The following is a 20,681-nucleotide window of genomic DNA, read 5'->3' on the forward strand; positions in this document are numbered from 1 at the left end:
ATTTAAAGCAGAGAGAGATAGCAGAGGCAAAAACGCACAAAAATAAGCATCAGTCAGTTCAACAATTTTATACTATAAGTCTCCTAAGTTTTCTTTTTTTAGATACATTCTTTAAACAGAATATTTTGTCCTCATATCTGATGCTGAAGCAGGATTAGCAAAAGGTTTTCTGTGTTTCTGGACTGAATCTGGATGTTTTGACAGAGTGTGGAGACTTCACAGCACTTTGAGGACGAAAGAGTTAAACTGTGCGCATACTGAGTAACGGTCAGGTTTAGTTCTTACTTTACGGTTAATAATTTGACATTGTTACACAGAAAAACACCATCTTGATATTGCATCTTAGTAAAAGCCGGCCTAAACAGAAAGAAAAGGTTGAATTCAAAAGAAGGAGAACATTACCGTACATTACCATTGAGATGGGTCACATCAAACTCCTCACTGAGCCTTTACAGGTCTCAGGTAAATCATCATGTGACAAAAACAAACAACTACAGAGCTCATGAATTAAATCATAATAAAAGACTGAACACACTCAAAACTAGAGCTGAAATGATTCCTCGAATGATTCGAGGTACTCGATTACAAAAAATGATCGAGGAATTTTCTCCGCCTCGAGGAATCGTTTAATTTTTTAAAAAGATCAAAGAGTGGTATTTCAAATAGAGCTGAGGCCATGTTAAGAGAGTTTTCAGACCCCTCAAGCTACCTCTTATACAAAATAGCAAATAGCAAAAAATCTAGCTTCTTTTCTGGAGTTTGGAGACTAATGGGTCATTCTACGAAACGGGTGCTATTTGGGTCCGGAACATTTGATGAGATGTACAAGGCACAAAAAAATGTGTCAAAGTGTGTTTACAGATTTTGGAGCTACCAAAGCAAGTGCTGTTATTGACATGCTGTATCAGAAAATTCTATTTCTTCAAGAGAAAAATTTTCATTTGAAAAATAACTGCTCTTTAACTAAACAAAAATGTACTTTATCCGATTACTCGATTACTCGATTAATCGATGGGATTTTCAGTAGAATACTCAAATACTAGAATATTCGATAGCTGCAGCCCTACCCAAAACACATCAACTCTTACAGAAAGAGTTTGGAGAAACAAAAATGTGTCTATAAAATAAGAAGAAAGTCATACAGAACAGATGCAGTGACTTGAAAATGTCAACCAACTGAGTAATTAGTATCGTAGACTCTGTCCACGAGCAACTGGTTGAGTCTTTGAACATATTATGCTGATTTATTACATGTATTGTTCTGGAAGTTGCAGACCTGAGAAGTCACTCAATTCAAGCTACTTCTGTCAGAAGAGAGAGCAGAGGCAGAAAGGCACCATGAACGACAGGAAGGGAGTGTATGTGTCCTGTTCAACACAATACGACTGAATCCCAGGTGTTTTACCACAAAGACTCTCTAGAGCAAGATGCAAGGAAGCTCATACAGAGAAAATCACAACAACCACTGAGAATATAAAGTCACTGTTGAGATGTTTTTACAGGAAGTGAATGAGGAAGCGGACTGCAAAGAGAAGGCCCAAAAACATGGATGGTAAGAAAGTCGACGGCCATGCTGAGGCCTGCTGTGCGTGTCCGCGTCTTACCGAAAACTCTGTGTCACTTTGTTCAGTTTGCATCGGGGAATCAACCTGAAGATCCCCAGGTAGGTTTTCTGGAACGTCCTCAGAGGCCATGTTCAGCCTGGCTCTGACTTCAGCCAAACAAACCCTGTCTCCAGCCACACACACACACACACACACACACACACACACACACACACACACACACGATCTTAGCACTGACAGCAGTGCTGATCAAGGCTATTCCTGCCTCCGTTTGAAATCCAGGATGTCCTTCCCACCAGGAATCAGAAGCCGGTCCAAAAGTGGAGTGAGTGAGCGAGAGCAGAGGCAGAGGGGAGGAAGATAGAAGAGCACAGGCCCGAGCCGCACCTCGCTGCTTCCTGTTCTGCTCTCAGCCTGATAGAGAGTGAGGCGTCATGCACTTTGTACACACACACACATACACACACGCAGACACACACATTTGGGAGGTTTTGCAAGACAGAAAGTGAACAGTTGCTTTGCTTCCTGCTGCTCAGTCTCCAACCTGAAAGAAGGCTGTGGTCATCGCTTGTTGTTGTTGTTTTAATTTCACATCGAGATCTTTGATTTCTGTGTCATCGTGTATTTAAAAGCACGAGCCTGTAAATATGCGGATACCTATTTCTGTTATTTAGAAAGGCCACTTGATGCTAAAACTAGATGATTGATAAAAGTTTATGGCTGCTCAGCTTGAAGCCTCCAACTCATCGTACATAGAGTAGAAGAAAAACTGTCATACAAACCTTACCTTATTACATTTATTGTCATGTAACTGTTTTTTTTCTACTGTATCTCTCATCTATGTAAACAGGTTTATTAATGGCTGAGCTAAATACGATGGCAGCTTACTTCACAGCCTCAAACACTCGCCTTCAGAGAGTCAAATAAATAAACTTGACACACTAAATGTGAAACTGCTTAATCAGCTGTTTTCTTGCTTTTAGTCATCATGCTTTATTTTTGAGAAGCAGAGCTACTGAAGGAGCCTTACAAAACTTGAATTCATTGTTTTTTCACTTTTTCTGCCTTATGGCCAAGTGGCTTTTTTTTCCTGTTTTTGAACACAAAATGCTTTAATTTTGAAAAGATGCATCTGTTTCTTAAGTTGAAGACTGGATCATTAAACAGTACAAATATGTGCAAACCTCCTAAGTTATTGTCAGTAAGGCTTTGCGTAGACTAATCTACTGTTTACTTTTTCGATTAGTTGATTAATCATGAATATTTCTCATACTATTTTGAATCCCTGCCGGACCTCGCCTGCTTAAGCATGCACATGCATGTTTTAGGTGTTTTTGCATTTTTGGAGATCTGCAAAGGGTGACTTTTTAGACAACAAAAACAATAATAGGATGCGTCACCGCTAGGGATGGATATTTATACAATTTTAAAGTTACTGATGCCCTTTTCATTTCTGCTGGAATCAATCTGGTTCTTTATCAAGTCTCTTATCAGTTCCTTCTGTGAAGTTTCTCTGCACAAAAAGGCTCTACAGTTTTTCCATGTCAACAACATTTTAATATTTGAGTTATTGAGCTGAATAATAAGTAAATGAGTGTGAAATTGGTCACTGAATCGGGATATCTCTGGATGCAGATAAATAAAAATAAGTACAAATTGCAAATACATGACACTGATTTTTTGTTTTGTTTTATGTTATTGACTGAAATAGACCAGCTAGTGTCTCAAAGTGTTTATAGCAAAGCTATGAGTTGTTTTGAACAATGAGTTTGTTGTAGTTATGCTGAAGTAGGACATGAGCCTGCACGTACCTTTTCTCCTTCTTCCTGTTTGGAAAACATTTGCCTGTTAGTATTTTGACATTAAGAATTCTCAGTAATATTTACAAACAGTAGCTGTGACATGTTTCTGTGATCAAAATTGAAATACTTTTGTAAAACTAAAGTTTTACCGATGTATGCTAACCGCTATCATATCAAAGCAATTTCCCATATACATAAGCATCAAGCTAGCGCTATTTTTTTTAATATGGTTTTTGGTATGTTAGGGGATGCATAACACGTTTAACGTACTGAATTGGAACCTTGTGTGAGTGAGTTATGTACATTTCTTTATGTGTTCTCAAGTAAAAGTTCAAGCGGAAAATCCTAAAACGAAGTTTTCTTGGAAAACTGTTTTCTGTTTGCTAAGTGAAGATAGCTGAGGCAAAAAGTTGATTTAAGGTCTGGCAGCGCCGGTATAATGTAAGAATTGATAAGCATGAAGGCTAATGATGATGATGAAGTGAAACACCTCTTATTGATTCTGAACAAGAACCAGTTTTTGATACCCATCCCTAGTCAATGCTTAAATTACCATCATGCTCTACTACACAGATGTAAGCAAGCACAGAAAAAGAATATTTCTCATTATGTTGATCTAGTAAATGGAGATAAAGCTACGTAGAAGGTTCCTGCTCTAACTGGCGTATAAGGACTCAACAAGAGCAATGAGTGACAAGAAAAGCACTCAGAGAGCTCAGACTTCCACCAAGCATATTGTGATTGTCACCAACACTTTAGTCCTACTTTAATGTTATACTCCCTTTCAGCAGACTGTCTGCTACAATTTGGTGTTTGTTGCAGGTTTGTACAATAATTTGTTTCCTGACAGTGTTGAAAATTATGATGACCCAGTACGTATTTCGTATTCTGGATCTTAGTATCCAAAATATTGCCAGGATCTGGATCGTACTTTTACACCTGTCAGAAATTATGGTGACCTTGTCTTGTATTGTTTTGCAAAGCAATCCAACCATTTATGGTGGAGTTATATACACATATGGTGAAAACTGCCCTATCTCACAATGATAAAGAATCCTTTAAAAAAATCCTGGATTCAGACAGTGATCAAGATCACCTCCAAAATTTAATCACCTCTTCCTTATCCCATTTTGAACATTTCATGAAAATTTTATCAGCAGACAAACTCTCCCAAACACATCACCTCCTTGGTGGAGGTTACCAGGACAGGTATGTAAACCTGGAAGACAGCTGATGGTGCTAGCTCTGCTATCTTTAATCGCAACCTACAAATAAAATGGAGAAATTCGACACTGCAGGCACTATAAGACAAAGTGCATACACAGGAATCTGCAGACAGCCGCCTGCTTGCTGCTGCTGAATGGATTATTTTGGAAGTTTGAACAAGAGAGCTCACACAGCAGCAGCACAGACTGATCACAGCTCCCAGCGTCACTGTGTTACTTCCTGTCAGTGACAGACACACAGAGCTGTGGGTTTATCTGACTCAGACGCTCAGCGGTGTGAGGTCGCTGACCCTCTGAGCCCTCGCTGTGCTGCAGATGGCCTTCCCCAGCTCCATATCTCCATGTCTTGGACCACACATACACAAACGGGTGCACACACACTGTCAGAGCTGGCGAGGAGCAAACACACAGTCAGAAAGAGACACTAAACCACTTTTAGTTCTTCTTATTCTGCTTTAGGGAAGTTACATGAAGTCATGTCAGTCAGTGTAAACACACTCAGCAGCTCGCAGCATAATTTCAATAGAGACAGAAATGCTCTGTGTCTCATGTCTGAGAGCAGATAGTCAAATATTTCCTCACCGAGCAGCTGGGACTCCGAGAGCCTCCTTTGTGATGTGGACAGGCGGCTGCAGAAAAAGCAGCCCCCATGCGTCCATGCTGTCTCACCTTTACAAATACATCTGAGGTCTCGATATTTACTCCAGTGTGATGAAGAAAACTGAAACTTAACATATCCAGCTCCTACAGACACCTGAGGACCAAACTGTGTCGCTCATCGTGTCGGTGGAAGAGATAGTGACTAAAACAGAGCTGACCACAGTTAGCAGGAACTAAGATCATATCTGTTTATACATACAGCTCTTAAAGGCACAGCTTCACCACATTCACCTGGTCATGACTGACCTGGAAAAACTGACCCTTTTATTCCAGCCTGAAACAAATATCACAACATAACAGCATCCACAGTCCTGCATCTGCATCTTTCGACTTTTACCTTCCACGTCTGAGGTTTCGTTGACAGAAATAAGATTTTCAAAACCTTAATACCTCTGTCCAAAGACAAAACAAAGAAAAGCTTAAGCAAGCAAGAGATGACCAAAAATATCATGTAGTGGTCATTATTGTTCCAAATACCAGCTTGTTTTTCTGGAGGATTAAAATTATTTTGGTCAGGGTCAGATAGGGACTTACAGCAGTTCCACCTCTGTTAAATAAGAGCAACACTCCATTGTGACACTTTAAATACTAGAAAATATTTCTTTTGTTTTGTCGTGAGGGTCATACTTTCTGAAACACTACCTACGCATGCAGTGAGTAGTATTTCTGACCTTTTAGAGAATGTTTAATGGTTATAAAACCGTAAAAACAAGAAATAAATCTCTTTCATCTCTGTCCCTTTCTGTCCTCGACATCTTTAACCTTCCTCATTCTCCTGTCTCTCCCATTTCTCTGCACCGCCCTTTGCTCCACATTTTGGTGAGCAGCTTTAACCCGGTGCCTCTGGTGGGTGACAGAAAAGCTGTCCCTTTGATTAAGTTTTAATGGCCCGTCAGCTCGTCTCTGTGTCTATAAATAGAGATGTGAGTCCACTTTGTTGGTGCACGGGCTGTGGGGGGAATTCTCTACCCGTCAGCTCTTCTTCTGTCATTTCACCACTCACCAGTCAACCTGCATTTTAACCTAATTGTCCAAAGAGTTGTGTAACCTGAAAATAATAATCATTTTGTAAATGTACAGTGAGCCTGAGTCACATGGAGGTGTTTTTGTACCTGGAAAGAAGGGATTTAGATTTACAGGAAATCAATGTTGATGATGATTATCAGGACGGTGTGGATTAAAGGGTGAGGAACAAACATTTCTGTGGGAGCCTTTTAGTTTTATGTGTCGGATTTTCCAAGGTAAAATAAGGGCAGAAGAAAGTAAAAAATGTAATCTTTTTTGTTCAGCCCAAATAAAATAAATTGCACCACTGCACTGCAATATTTAATATGTACTGAGATGGAAGAAAAGCTTCGGCACACACACACACACACAGACACACACACACACAGACACACAGACACACACACGCACACACGCACACACACACACACACACACACACACACACACACACACACACACACACACACACACACACACACACACACACACACACACACACACACACAAAGACTAATGTACTGTAACCGGTTGGTAATGAATAAAACAGCACAGTAAGCCTCTGTCAGCTGATGATGAGAGTAGTAGCAGGGGGAAATGTTGCTCCTCATTATGTCAACACAGCAGTTCAGAGGGAAGTCTGTGAATGGAGCGGTTAACATCAGAACAGAGTGACTCTCAGAGAGCAGACCCAGCCCTCTCTAATGTGGGTAAGTGGGCCAGTTTAACTCCAGGGCAGCAGAGTCAAAGTGACTGCGAGGAACTTTTATTCTGAGGCGCCTCAGTGCATCTCCTCTTCCTTTCTCCACTCCTGTCCTGAATGTGGATGTGAGGTATTTCCTGATGAACAATCAGAGCCAAACCACTTTAAAAAGTCTGAAACATCAGACACCTTGAGACTTTAGAGCAATGGTTCTCAAATCATCACCCCTTAATAGCAAGCTACCGCCCAAAACAATCTCTCAAACCTATTTCATGAAAATATGGTAGAGTTTTAGCCTGAGATAATAAAGAATATCAAAAGTCGCATTTCCACCAGGCAGTCTGGTTCAGATCAGTACGGTTTGGCACGGTTTGGTACGCTTAAGCCTGATCCTGTTTGCGTTTCCACAGCAAACTGTGCCCTCTCGTGGTAGGCGGCGTGTAAGCCAGATGCTGAAAGCCGCGGCTGTAGAACCATACTTGCCAACCTTGAGACCTCAGAATTTGGGAGATTTTCAAAATGGACGTGGGGGTCATATTGATGTGTTGTGACATCCGTTCCGTCACCGTGTTTAATCGAAAAGTCAGATCTACAAAATGTGCACGTAGCATATCCCGTCCCCTTCGCGCTGTCCCGGATAAACGCAAATTCTCTTTTCCACTCATTCTGGAATTTACACGAGTACTTTCTCTTCTTACTCATTTCTTCTTCTTCTTCTTCTTCTTCTTCTGTTCTGTTTGCTGCGCTTGACTTCAAGCCGAGGTGTAACCGTTATTAATGTCCGGCTGGAAACGGCGCCCAGTCAGGTCAGAAGAGAAGGATGGTGTAGCAATATTGTTGTCCAGGTGGAAATCGGGACAAATTTGTGAGAATTGTGGGCCCGAGAGCTTGTCAGGAGGGGCACTGAAAATTGGGAGTCTCCTGGGAAAATCGGGAGGGTTGGCATGTATGTGTTAAACAGTAGTATGACGTAGCAGCATGACACAGTTTACCCCACTAATAAATCCAACAAAGAAGAAAAACGTGACACAGTAAACAAAAAGCATCAATGGAAGACATGCAGCATTTTGTCCTCTCTGTGATTGGCATGTAGCTCTTTGATACAAAGTGCAATCAAGCTTTGTTTCAGAGAAGGTTGTGTGCCGCAAGGAGAAATGCAGCCGCTGTCAGGGTAAGTGATCATTCTTTTAGACCAATCAACAGTCTGCAGTGTTGTTGCACCACTTTCTGAGAGCGGATCGGTTCAGTCTGGCACCCCTACGAAAGGGTCCCAAAGAGTGGGACCGCTCGTCTCGTTTATTTGGAGATCTGTCCCGGGATAAGTCAGTGGAAACGTCAAAAAATGCGCACCTTGATGCCTTACCGAGACGAAATGGATTGGTCTGCTTGGTGGAAACGCGGCTAAAGTGTACCAGTTTTGACGGCTTCACTCTTTCATGTGCCAACACCTGGCTGCACAAAACATCAAGGTTTTTATCCTCCTTTGTCCTCCATTTGGGAAAATCCGTATCTATTTAACAGTTGTTCATATCATCAGGCTCAAACTTTGTAGTTTATTTTTTAAACAGTGAAACGACAGCATGTAGTTAAACAGTGTTAACAGTAGGGGTGGGAGAAAAATCAAAAATTTGATTTTTTTCTGGAGTTTTTATTTGGCAATATCAAAATCAGGATTCTGTGTCAAAAGAAAAAAATGTCAAATTCAAATTCTTCATTTCAGTCTGTGTTTATAAACTGGATTGAAAAAAAGTTTCCACTTTTCTCCAGCAGAGGGTGAAATGTTTCTCTCACTCACGTTATGTGAAAATTTGGCTCCTGATAGAATCTTGGATGTTATCATCACCATTTAACTTTTTCACATGGTCTAGTGTTAAAAAAGCAAACTAAAAATCGCAAAAATTGTAGACATCAAAGAATCACAATTTAAACCGTAGCGGCACCCCAAAAATCATAATAGAATCAAATTGCTAGAAAAGCGTATTGTCTTAGCCCTAATAAACAAACAGCACTCTGTGGCACAAAATTCAAAATAAACGCACAGGTTTTCTTTTTATTCTTTTTGCCCGTGACCCACTAGAAACGCTTCCTTGACCCACTGCTGGGTCACGACCCACCAGTTGAGAAACACCGCTTTAGACTTCAAACTGTCCCTTACTCTTCTGCTGAGCAAATATCTTGGGTGGAGATCCTGAATATGAGCGACACTCACTTGATAAGTCCAGAAAAAGCTGCCTGAGTTCTGGGAAAAGCAAAAAAACACCAAAGGAGGAGGAAAATGTGCATGTGAGGTTTCTAGAAACACTGTTGCAAACTTTTCTGAACTTGTCAGGTGAATGTAGCTTATAAATTTGACCTTGCAGACAAATGGAACTGAGTTATCTCAGCAGCATTCCTGGCTCTCATCGCTACAGATTATGTTTCCATCTTGACCCTGGATGAATGAGTTAACAGTTCACAGAATGTACCTTGGACTGTGAATGTGTGCTGCCCCTTAATCCCTGAAATCCCTCATATTTCAGGGTAAATTCTGCTGCCAAATCTCCTTCTGCAGTTTCACAGTTCAACACGACCGTTGGAATACATCTGCTGTGGCTTGAAGAAGGCATCACATGCATGAGGGGAGAGGATTCCCCCAGTTTGAGTACACAGAAGAAAGACTGTGCGTTAGGTTAGCAGAGAGTGTGTCCTGTGTGTGTGTGTTTCTGTGCACATCTGTCAGTGTGTGAGAGAGTGTGTATGCTGCGTCCACAGCTGGGGAGGAGCAGATCTGTGTGAATGGCATCTTTGTAAGAGAGTCGATCTTCGCAAAGACTTCAGTTTATGTGTTTGTGTCCCGGCTTTGTTCATTGTGAGCTCTGCAGCGACAAACAAACAGCCGCTGTGTTCAGGCTCCAGAGGAATAAAGCAGCATTAACCCCCACAGAGGAAAGCTCCATGCTCCACACACCTAATCTGCCCCTGACATGCGTGTAACAGCTGATGGAGCACACAGGCTGCAGACTGAACTCATGCAAAACATTTCTGAAGGCTTCTCCAAGTTTGTATGCTCACGCTCAAACATTCAGAGAAAACAGAAACATAAGTCAGGAGCCGCTCTGGGTAATAAAGAGGTCCTGGACCTGAATCAGAACAGACATAACCCACTTTCCCCTGAATGCTCCAGTGAGCACCACCTGCATATAAAAAGGGCAGCAAACAAAGTTGTTGACCTACAACAGTCAACCTTGATAAAGGTGTCACTGAGAGCAGAACTAATGAGACGCTTTATGGCTTCAATCTCTCTGGATGCTCTGCCTGAAAACCAGAACAAGAGGAGGAAAACACTCGTGAGGGAGAGCAGGGCTCAAACAACAAATATGAGAGATTGATTTAAGAAGAGAGGAGGAACTGAACCGTGACAGAGACGAGTAAAAGGCTCACGTTTCATCAGAAAGCAGCCAAAGACTTGTCTGACATAATTGTGCACAGAGAGGACTTAAATCTGGAAAAGTTGTTAAATGTTTGATGCTGAGCGTCTTCATTTCTGGAGCAGGTTCTGAAGATGAGGCCATGATGGCTCGATCACAGTCAGTCAGACGTGAAGAATGACTTCAGGGCTTCCTACACTTCCACAGACATTAACAAACTGTCAAACCTGAAATCTAAGCAAGTGTTTGTCTCATTTCTAAACTCTAAATTGAAAAAAAAATTGTATCAGACTTGTTGGGCCTCATCCACATGACCTGGTTGAAAAATTTGGTGCATCAAACACCTCTAAATTTCTAACAGCCCAAAGCATGAATGAATGAAGCTGCCACAGGATTTAAACCATAACCCCTACTCTCTGGGACAAATCCAGAGTCAGATGTTGCATAAATCATCCTCGGATGTCCACTGGAGATTTTGCCAGCACACCAAACACACGGCTCTAAATCTGAGCATATTAAGACTTCCTCCAAATGTGACTCATTCTCCTCCTTCTGAATCTGGCAGATCCTAGCTCCACTGGCAGACGCTTCATTCTACAGGCAATATGTTTCCAAGTCACCTACAGCGCTCGAGATGGGACACGGAGCAGAAAGAGCCCCTGCTATGTGATGGAACGGTGGAGGAGGCCTGATGGTAATGGACGCGGAAAGCAGATTAAAAATGATGATGGCAGAAGGGCTGAGGCAGATGAGAGGTCCATGCTATAACGCAGATGATTATCCTCTTTACTGATGCTGTTGATTACGATAGCGTGGTGCTCATAAACAGGAAGCTGCTGACATTTTTACAGGCCTGCCTTATTTCTCTGACAGAATTAGGGGTGGGATGAAAAATCGATATATTGGGATTTATTGTTTGGCAACATCAAATCAGGATTCTTTGTCAAAGAAACACTTTTTTTGTCAAATTCAAATTCTTCATTTCAGTCTTTGTTTATTAACTAAATTGGATAAAAAGTTACCACTTTTCTCCAGCAGAGGGTGAAATGTTCCTCTCTGATACACCCATAGACTGTAAAAAGAAATGGACGTCCACTTGCTCGGCTCGAAGTGAGGTCTCCACAAAAACAGCTCCCCCTGGTGGCTGGCTGCAGTATAGGTCAAAAAAAACCCGGCTCTCCAGTCATTCCAGATGGGCTGTGGTCAAACTTAAAAAAAATGAATACTCCTCGTAGAAATGTTTCTCAAGTCCGATTGTTGTGGTGATTTGAAGATATCATTGGGCTGTCTTGTATTCAAGTCCTTTTTTTTCTGAAAAGTTCCATTTTCATTAGTTATACGAGGTTAAAAACGAGGCTTTATATAAGGTTTAATGATGATTTACAGATGCTGTTCTCGTGTATTTTTTTCAAGGACTGTAAAATATGTCGGGAGGTAGAGTCAAGAAGTGATTAGACTCTTAAAAGAAAAAAAATATATATATTTTTTTGTTGCCCAGCTCCACTCAGATTCTCCCAGAATCCCTCATCATCTCTACTGCGCAGACTCTGGCTGCAGTTGCTGCCAATGGCTGCGCCTGTGACGGGGCTACTTAAGCTTCAAAACTGTGCAGTGATAAATGGCGGAGCCACCCTGTCCACTCTATATACAGTCTATGTATACATCTGATGTGCATTTTACTGGAAAATATGGCTCCTGATATAGTCTGTAGACATTATCATCATCATTTAACTTTTTCACATGTTCTAGTGTAGAGTCCCAATTCAAATCGAATTGGCACCCCAAAAATCGTATTAGAATCAAATCGTGAGAATAGCATATTGTCCCAGCCCTAAACAGAATATTGGCTGATCAAAAAACTTTCCCTACTTTAGAAATGCGTCCTATTTTTCCTTCCCCTGTTAAAACTCTTGTAATCTTCCATGCATTGTTGCAGCTGTATTTAAAAATAAGAAACCTGACATTAGCATCTTGCTGCTATTCATGCCTGCATAGAGACTTGAATTACAATAGCTCCAGTTTGGGTTACATTTTGAAGGACTGGCTTGTTGTCTGCTTCACTTCTCCCTCCTTCTCACTTTTGTGGCCTCTGGGCTGACAGAACAGACAGTCCACTGTTCAGGGTGGCACCATCAACCAGAGCATCGCTGCACCTATGACGATGTGTCCTCTCTTTAAACCCAACACCGAAACATACAGGCTATCACATGACCACAGCACAGTGGCAGGATCTCATACGCTCCCGTTGTAGACACAAACAGGTTGGACAAAAAGCTACAGAAATGTGACGTGATGGATAAAGGAGTTCATGCATTAGTTTCTTCTGGGCTGGATTATTGCAATTCCTTTTAATAAGGCTGCTCTAATAGGTTTCCAAAGACATTTGGTCTGAAATGCTGCACGTGTGAAGGCAAAAACTAGGAAAAGAGGTCATTTCTCACAAATCAGCTTCTGTACTCTGGCTCTCTATGAATAGAGTTTGAAATCCTCCTTACAAACAAAGCTCTTAATGGTGAGGCAGTATCGTGTCTTAAAGAGCTCTTAGTGCCCTGTTACCCTCTGAAACAATGCACGTGCAGAATGCAGGCCTGCTTGGTGTCTACAAAAGTAGCATAGAAAAGAATAGAACTTTATTGTCGTTGTAACAAGTACAACGAAATTGAAGTCACAGCAGCAATCAAAAAAAAAATGAAGAAAGTGTATAGAAAGTGCAAAAAGGTCCATAAGAAAATAGATGATGACAGCTTGTCCATCATTCTCCAGTTCAGCCAGCCTCCACCTCCACAGGGCCCAGGACTGAGCTTCTTCAGCAGTCTGTTCAGTCTCTGTCTCCTGGATCCTGTCTGCTCACAGCAGGTGAAGCTCTCCCAACATGGCGTTGGTGTCTACTATTAGCGTTGTTAGCCATGTCTGTGAATAGCATGATGCTACTCTGCCCTCTGGTATTCCCTCTGTTGCTGGGTTAGCACAGCTCGTCCATCTTACTGGAGATAGATCTTACGTTCCCAATAACGATGGGTGGAAGGACAGGTCCATGTCGCCACTTTTTAGTTCACACCTGAGAACCAGCACGTCGGCCTCACCTCCTTCTCCTCACCTTGTGGGAAGACATCATGCCTGACACCAGGTAGCATTGACATGCTACAGGCTGCTAACAGCTGAGTTCATGTAGGATCTTCAGACAAACACAGAAGCAAAAAGTAGGAAAAGTATCACTGAAGCCACAAAAAGTTTGGTGTCCATGACCAACAAATGAGCCATACAAAGTAATGATCCACTCCAAATACAAAGACTACGAAAAAGTGACGAAAAAAATGACAAGAAACGGACAAAGAAGAGAGAGCTGCTGCAAAAGGCAGCCATAGCCAACAGGGCGGCACCTTGCATGAGCAAACAGCAAATACAAATAGTATCAAATACTAATAATCCCATTGTGTTGGAAAGGCCGATGTCTTCACTACGTTTAAGAGAAAGCTTAAAACTTTCCTTTTTTATGGAGCTCAAAGTTAGGATTGGCTCAAGTTTGACTCAGGCCCAAAGTTATTATAGTTTTGCATTTTTTGTTAGTTATTGTTCTTATTTCATTTTGACTTCATATTTACAGTTTTAGTTTTAAAGCAAGTTTTTAAGTATAATTTAGTTTTTAATTTGGAAAGTTTTAGTTAAGTTATAATTAGTTTCAATACCAATTTTAGTCTTTTTTGGAACATAGGGGTAGTTATCAGGGTCAAGCATTGTGTAAATGAAAGCTAAAACCATCGTACAATCTATGAGATGGACTAAAACTAAATACTTTTTTTTTCTACAATTTTAGTTTTTTTTTAAAGTTTGTTTTGTCAACTAACAATACATTGTAAGTTTACAATTTTTTTTGCAAAGCTTTGTTTTTTTTGTTTTTCTACTTCTTGTTATCGTTTGTTCTCGTTACCTTTTCCTAAACCGTGTTATTTGAATAAATTAACTTTAAAAAGCACAAATGAAATGTTTCAGGTTGGTTTTATTCTGTTGCTCTAACAATACACAGCAGTCTGTTTTAACCTTTATTTTTGTGTTTCAGTGTTTTATGAAACAGGCCACACACCACAGTGTTAGTTATTTCCCAAGAACTCCTGAGCCTCAGGGCCAAGCGGCATTAGAAAACTACTTTGGCCACCAATCAATGCTCAGGTCTCAAGCAATCACGGTGCTGTGTCCTCTGTAAACCTTCACTATTCCAGAGTCCTTCTGAGAAATATCATTCCCAGGTTTAGATATTCGACACACAGCGCCAACAACGTCAGACCAGTTTCTGAACTTAGTGTTGAACGCAACACATTCCTCATCCTGTAATACAACAATCCCTCTAAGCCCAAAAACACCTGCACGACTGGCTTAGGAAAGGCCAAACTGTGCCCGAAACAAACAACCATTATAACCAGCAGTGTGTCAGTCCTTCCTTCACCAGTTTCCCAGTTGCATGTCTGGTTTTATTTTCTTCTCTTGGCCTGGTATCAGTGAGAAGTAATCCTCTGAAAGCCTGATGGAGTGCTGGCATAAAGAAACAACAGCTGGTGTTGGTGGTCGGCTGAATGGGCCTGAGGCTGGAGAGGGGTCAGTGTGAGCAGACACTGAGCTGGCACTGAGCGGCCATTTACACACTGATTTCTTCTACACTGGCATTCAAGATATCAACAATAAATGATTCAGGGATGGACACATCCTCCAGGTTAATCGACAAACGCTGTTAAATTGTCCCATTAATGCTTTAAAGCTGTGGAGCAGCAGTTATAAGCTCGTCTGCTGGTGTGTCTGAGAGGGAGACAGTGTAATCCTGGAATCAGGCAGGAGGGCCTGGATGTTGGGGGGTTGACTCTGTGTGTGTGTGTGTGTGTGTGTATAAGGGGACTAAAGCAACCCTCCTGGGAGGTCAGACACACAGTGAAGTCCACAGTCTCTTAATCCTATTATCCTTAGCAGCAGCTGGAGACACACATTGTGGTGGGTGAGACACCCGACATCTCTGTGTATTATAACACATTATGACGAGGTTGTGATGACTGCATGGTTCTTCTTCTACACGGTGGACCACTGCTATGAAGGACACAGTTTGTGGCACCAGAGTCTCCTGAAACTGCAGAATAGGGGTGGGCGATATAGCCTCAAAATAGGAAATTTGCGATAAGAATCATTTACTACTACTACACAAGCTTGAAATGTAAACATAGTAAGTAGGTCAGATCCAGAGGAAATATGATGTTTTAGAGGAGGAAAAGTTGATCTTTCAGGCGAAAAACTTCATCATTCTATATGACACAACACATTCTTTCTAAAAGTACACCAACAGAAAGGAGGAGGCATGGACTGAAGGTGCTGAAGTTCAGAGAGAGCCAGATGAGTTTAACATTCTAATTAATTACAATGAAAGAACGTTGTCATAGGTGGGATTCCTGCAGGGACATGTGGTTCTCCAGTGGTCTTGCGACCTCAGGTATCCAGCTGCTATGGGTGCTGCCCTGCGCTGTGCTGCACGGCGCATCCAAAATCTGTAGAACTGCGCTGCACGGCGCTCACGCTTTAGGTGTGAATTAGGGGTAAAGCTGATACAAGGTTCGGACGTTCAGCTCAACTACACGTCCGTCATAGAGGCAAAAAGCTCCACGTCCTCCTCTCGCGTCTTCATAGCCTGGTTGTATTCGGCCGTGTGTTTCAGCTTTAGGTGGTGGAACATATTTGTGGTGTTGCCACCCTTCGCGGTAATAGTTCTACTGCACTTTTGCTGGATGTCTGAACTTAATTTAGCCAAACTATCTCCACAACACTGAGGTAGCTCCTCTATAAGGCACCAAATCCTCGTGTGAGAACAAAGTTGATGCTGCTGTGCTACTTTCGCTTTCGACCATTGTTCTGTACAAAGCAGGGAGCATCATACGTCACTGCGTCTCTGCACTGCGAATACTGTGAAATGACAAATTTATATAGTCAAAAAAATGATACCAGTATTATCATAGATAGTATGAAATGGCACACCCCTACTGCAGAATGAAGTCTGCAAAATTAGTAACTTGCTGTTCAGTGTCAGAGAAAGAGCAGAGACAAATCTGTGAAGAAATGTAAGACTGACATCTGTAGAAAGATAAATGATCAAAATAGAGGAGTTCATTATAAGCTCAACAGAGTTAGATACCAGAAAACACTGATGCAATTAAAACGACATGTCAACATCAATTTAAATCACTTCAAATGTAAAAAGTTGATTACTAAATCATGGTGATGTGAAGTCAGAGAGGTGTGTTTGGCAGGATAAGACCCTGCAGCACCTGTCTGGGTTTCGTTGTCGTCTCACTGTGATATCACGACACTTCTTTTCCTCGGCGTGCACAGACACCATTAAGGGAAATAGACCAAGTTGCCTCTTCTCTCTTGGATGATCAATAAAAAAGTAATTTGGAGCCGAAACGCTCCTTTGACTCACAGATAATAAGTACAGGAAACCAACAGGAATAAAGAATTCATGAGAGGGCAGCGAGCTCACGCTGTGTGTTGTGCTATCGTCTCAGTGCAGAGCTCACATCCCCGGCAGCAGACTTGATTTACTCTCCTTAAAACCATTGGAAGGAGAAGGAGGGAGCGCTCATTTAGGAGTGGTGAATGAGATAGAGAGGGCAGAGGAGCACTAATGGTTACTCTTTACACTGATGGCCTCTTTCTGTGTGCGTATATGGATAATGTATGTTAACAGAGGGAGGAGGGGGAGAGGAATGGGTCATTTCAGCTGTTTTCCTCTTTGAGCCCAGCAGTTGTGACCTCCAATAGAAGGAGTGTCAACAACAGAGAGGCCTTGATGAGCTATTCAGGAGGAATAAAAGGAAGAGAGCGATCAAGCCGGCTCAATCATGACACCGCTGTGTGTGCCGGGTCCACTCCGACAGGCCCCTTGATCTCAATCAGCCCCGTCTGCTGGCCTGCAGCAATGATGACTGAACCCTCATCATTGGCACCGAAGGAGACTGAATTATTCAAACCAGGCAGGACGCTGCTCCGCTGCGGCTCAGGCAGCCATCAAGGTGTTACAAAATCAGTCATGAGGCTGTGGTCATGCAAATGTGTCAACAACGGAGCAAACAGGGAAGCATGTTAATGACTCTGGAGATCCTGCAGGTCAGAGGAGAAGGGATGCACATGTTACAGTGAGTTTAGAAATCTGAAATGCTCCTATAAGGCACCAGGTTTGCATAATCTAACACATGTTCTTGAAGAGCAACATAAAAAGAGCTGATAGTAAAAATTGTTTGAAATAACTTGATGGTGCTATCTGAAGCCGTGGTTAGCGACAACACTCTGCAAAACTCTGCTCCAGCACATCCTGGACAACGCAGACACTGGAGCAACAGTAACCGAACACCTCTAAATTAGACCCGAGGCTCTGACACCACAAACACCTTCCATGACTCACCACTGACTCGAGCCGAGGGCAAATACTGTGTTTTAGAAAACCACATCTGTATCAAAGCTGCAGAGAAGCAGAATCAGGTGATGAAACATTACGAGGTCACACAAGATTTTTTTTTTTGACAAGGTCTGATATCTCCCATGATTTTCCCTTCTGTGCTAAATCTCTCTCCCAGTATCAGGTGACGATTAATAAACACACTTTGGAAGCAAATGTGGACTATGAATGATCTATCTTTGACTGCTAGAAATCTCACCTTTGCAGGTATCATATTGTGAAGAAAGTACAACACTACATCACTCCATCAGCTCTAAGACATCAGAACGGCAGGTTTTTGCAAAAACAATGGACCTTCAAGGTCATTATAAAAATCCATATTTCCTAACTTGTATTTTTTGTGTTGTCACCTGCTCTCAGCTCTCAAACCCATGCAAAAACAAGGTTTAAAAGTTCACCATTTGTTAAAAACAACAAAGTTTTTAAACTTACTTGTAGCTCGTTGTTGTTGGCCATCATATGCAGCTCACAGCCAATGAGATAAAGAGGCCAGATGACTTCTTTCAATCTGTTTTTCGACTGTATTGCCGTCAGATCATTGTAGAAACAGCAGCTGAACTCCTCCTGTGTTTAATACAAACGGTCCAGAGCTGGGGGTCCTGTTGCAGAACAGAAAAAAGACACTTTATAGTCCAGGTGAAGGTGCGCTGTGGTGCAGGAGCAGCTTAGGAGTAAAATATGAGCACAGTGACGTTTGGAGGCGCGACATGGAAGCAGGTAAGCAGAGAAAATAGGAGGAGACCATCACCTCTTGGCAGCAGGATGTCAACTCTTGGACTCTGATCCGCATCACGCAGTGCAGTCTGACCTGTTGTAGTCTGGGATCGACCGCTGCTGCAGACTGTTCCCCTCATAATCTGAGAGAAAAAATACTTGAAGGATACGGGAAAACCTCCAGGCTTCACCGCCACACTCTGTGCTGCTTATCTGGGGAAACTGGGGCCATCGTCCCCCGCGGCGGTGCACCCTGACTCGGCACTGTAAAAAGCTGAAAGCCGGTCCGGTGAGTGATGCTGGGAAGGAGGGAACAAATGTTAAGCCTCTGCATTAGTGATACACAATGTCCGGTCTAAAGTTTCAAAATAAAACTGGTCGAGAGCTTTACATTTAGAAATACAAATACCAACATTGCGAAGGCGTTGAGTTTAGCTTACCAGCGGAACAATGGAGAATGTGATTTTTAGAAAAAAAAAAACATACGTATAACTTTGTTTTTACCAATTTCGCCTCGTCATTTGACTTCGGGAGCTCCAGTTGGTACACAAAAGACAGCAGTTAGAGGCTTTTTGCAAGCTAGTAGCTGGCTAACCCTCATTAAAATAACGTGGAAACGACCTAGTGCAACTCCTGAAAAAGCCTCAAAATAGCAACCATATCACAGGAACACTGTATTTCGGCCTCATTGTTTGCCATTTTGTGGGATGGTTTTCCGGTTTTTACCAACAAATTTCTGTAAAGTTGTCATTTGTGTCGAGAGTTTCGCAAAAACTAGTCTGTAATATAAGCCCTGAAGTAAAGCCCCTGCTGAAGTGAGTGGTAAACCCCAAAACAATATCAATTATTAGCAAATGTAAAACTAATAAAATTTCCGTTGGAAATGATACATATTATTATATTTAAAACCCACAACCCACTGCAAAAACTGTTGATTTTTTTTTTTTTTTTTGCAATATTGTTTGGGGTTCACTACTCACCACTGCAGGGGCGTTACTTTGAGGCTCATATTACAGTTTGGCCGTTACGAAATGTAATTATAACATTACACAAATGCCAAATTTATAGAAAGTGATGAATAAAAATTGGAAAACCATCCCAAAAGAGAAAGACAAACAACGAAGCTCAACATGAAACAACAAACTTTACCTGAGTTGAAGATGCTATGAGGAGGATCTGTTTCAAGGGCTGCCATCGCCACCTTCTGGCCCGGAGTCCCACGCGCACTGTCGTAAAAATGTGACTTTTTTTGGAACAGATTCTTTCTTTGTTCAAGACAACAACCGGATACAACTCGACGAGGTAAGGTATTTATGAGTACATATAATGTTGCACTACGGTTTGAAGAGTGACAACAAGCAACCATTGTAAGTTTGTACCATACATCAGTGGCCGGCTAGCCCGGTGCTACGACGTATCTGTAGGCTAACAAGCATACAGTAGTTAAGCAGCTGTCCATACATAGCTCTGACGGACTGATGCTGTGAGACGTGTCTGTAATGTGTACCGTTAGTGAATCGTGGTTATGTCCGTCCAGTCATCTATCAAGCAGAGCTAACGCAACCCCACTCTTCATTTTATTGATAGACTCTCAAGTTTGAACAGACCACTGCAGAATAACTGCTGACTGTGGATTGGAGTGGGCATTATCACTAACAACTTAACCCTTTAGCCCGGGCTGTATCATTCTCCCACTAAGCTTTCTTCTGCTCTTCTGCCCTTTTTCTGTCTGACAGTTAGGCTCCTGTGTCCCCCATTACTACAAAGAAGAATCACAGAAGTTGTTTTCAAGCAGAGAAAAACACAGCTCTCTCTTCTCACTTCTAAACACCATCAGCCTGCGTGGTGTTGTCACAGAGACTTGATAAATCAATCCTGTCTTGTTCGACCCAATCGGGAAGCTACGAACAAGATATGTAACCTATTGGTGCTGATAATTTCATTTTAGAGTGTGGATTACAACCAGGCATATATCTAGAAGAGGGCCTTTTCAAGATCACTTTCAAACTCCTCACAGCCTAGAGTATGTTGGTCCAATTTCCAGATCCTGGTGTGCTAATATCTTTGCTATATTTTATTATTTATCTTAATCTTTATCATCTTCTCATATGTGC

General features: G+C 41.9%; 1 protein-coding gene across 3 annotated transcripts in view; it reads right to left on the reverse strand.

The window, feature by feature from the left end:
* Positions 1 to 19,494, reverse strand: part of pkn1b (protein kinase N1b) — a 38,418-nt gene extending 18,924 nt beyond the window's left edge. Inside the window, exons 1-3 of one of the 3 annotated variants that reach the window (XM_074696573.1) lie at positions 19,072 to 19,494; positions 18,602 to 18,866; positions 18,286 to 18,452 (exon numbers count right to left, since the gene is read on the reverse strand). In XM_074696573.1, the coding sequence (XP_074552674.1) occupies positions 18,286 to 18,312 (27 nt within the window). In that variant the 5' untranslated portion in view covers positions 18,313 to 18,452; positions 18,602 to 18,866; positions 19,072 to 19,494. Of the gene's footprint in view, positions 1 to 1,604; positions 1,896 to 18,285; positions 18,567 to 18,601; positions 18,867 to 19,071 lie in introns of those variants that run through there. The other 2 variants (XM_074696572.1, XM_074696574.1) reach the window with 2 other exon arrangements.
* Between the last annotated feature and the right edge of the window lie 1,187 nt (positions 19,495 to 20,681).

Source organism: Halichoeres trimaculatus, unplaced genomic scaffold, assembly GCF_033239565.1.
Source record: "Halichoeres trimaculatus isolate MK-OKI-2021-1 unplaced genomic scaffold, fHalTri1.1 fHalTri1_scaffold_20, whole genome shotgun sequence".
NCBI lineage: Eukaryota > Metazoa > Chordata > Actinopteri > Labriformes > Labridae > Halichoeres > Halichoeres trimaculatus.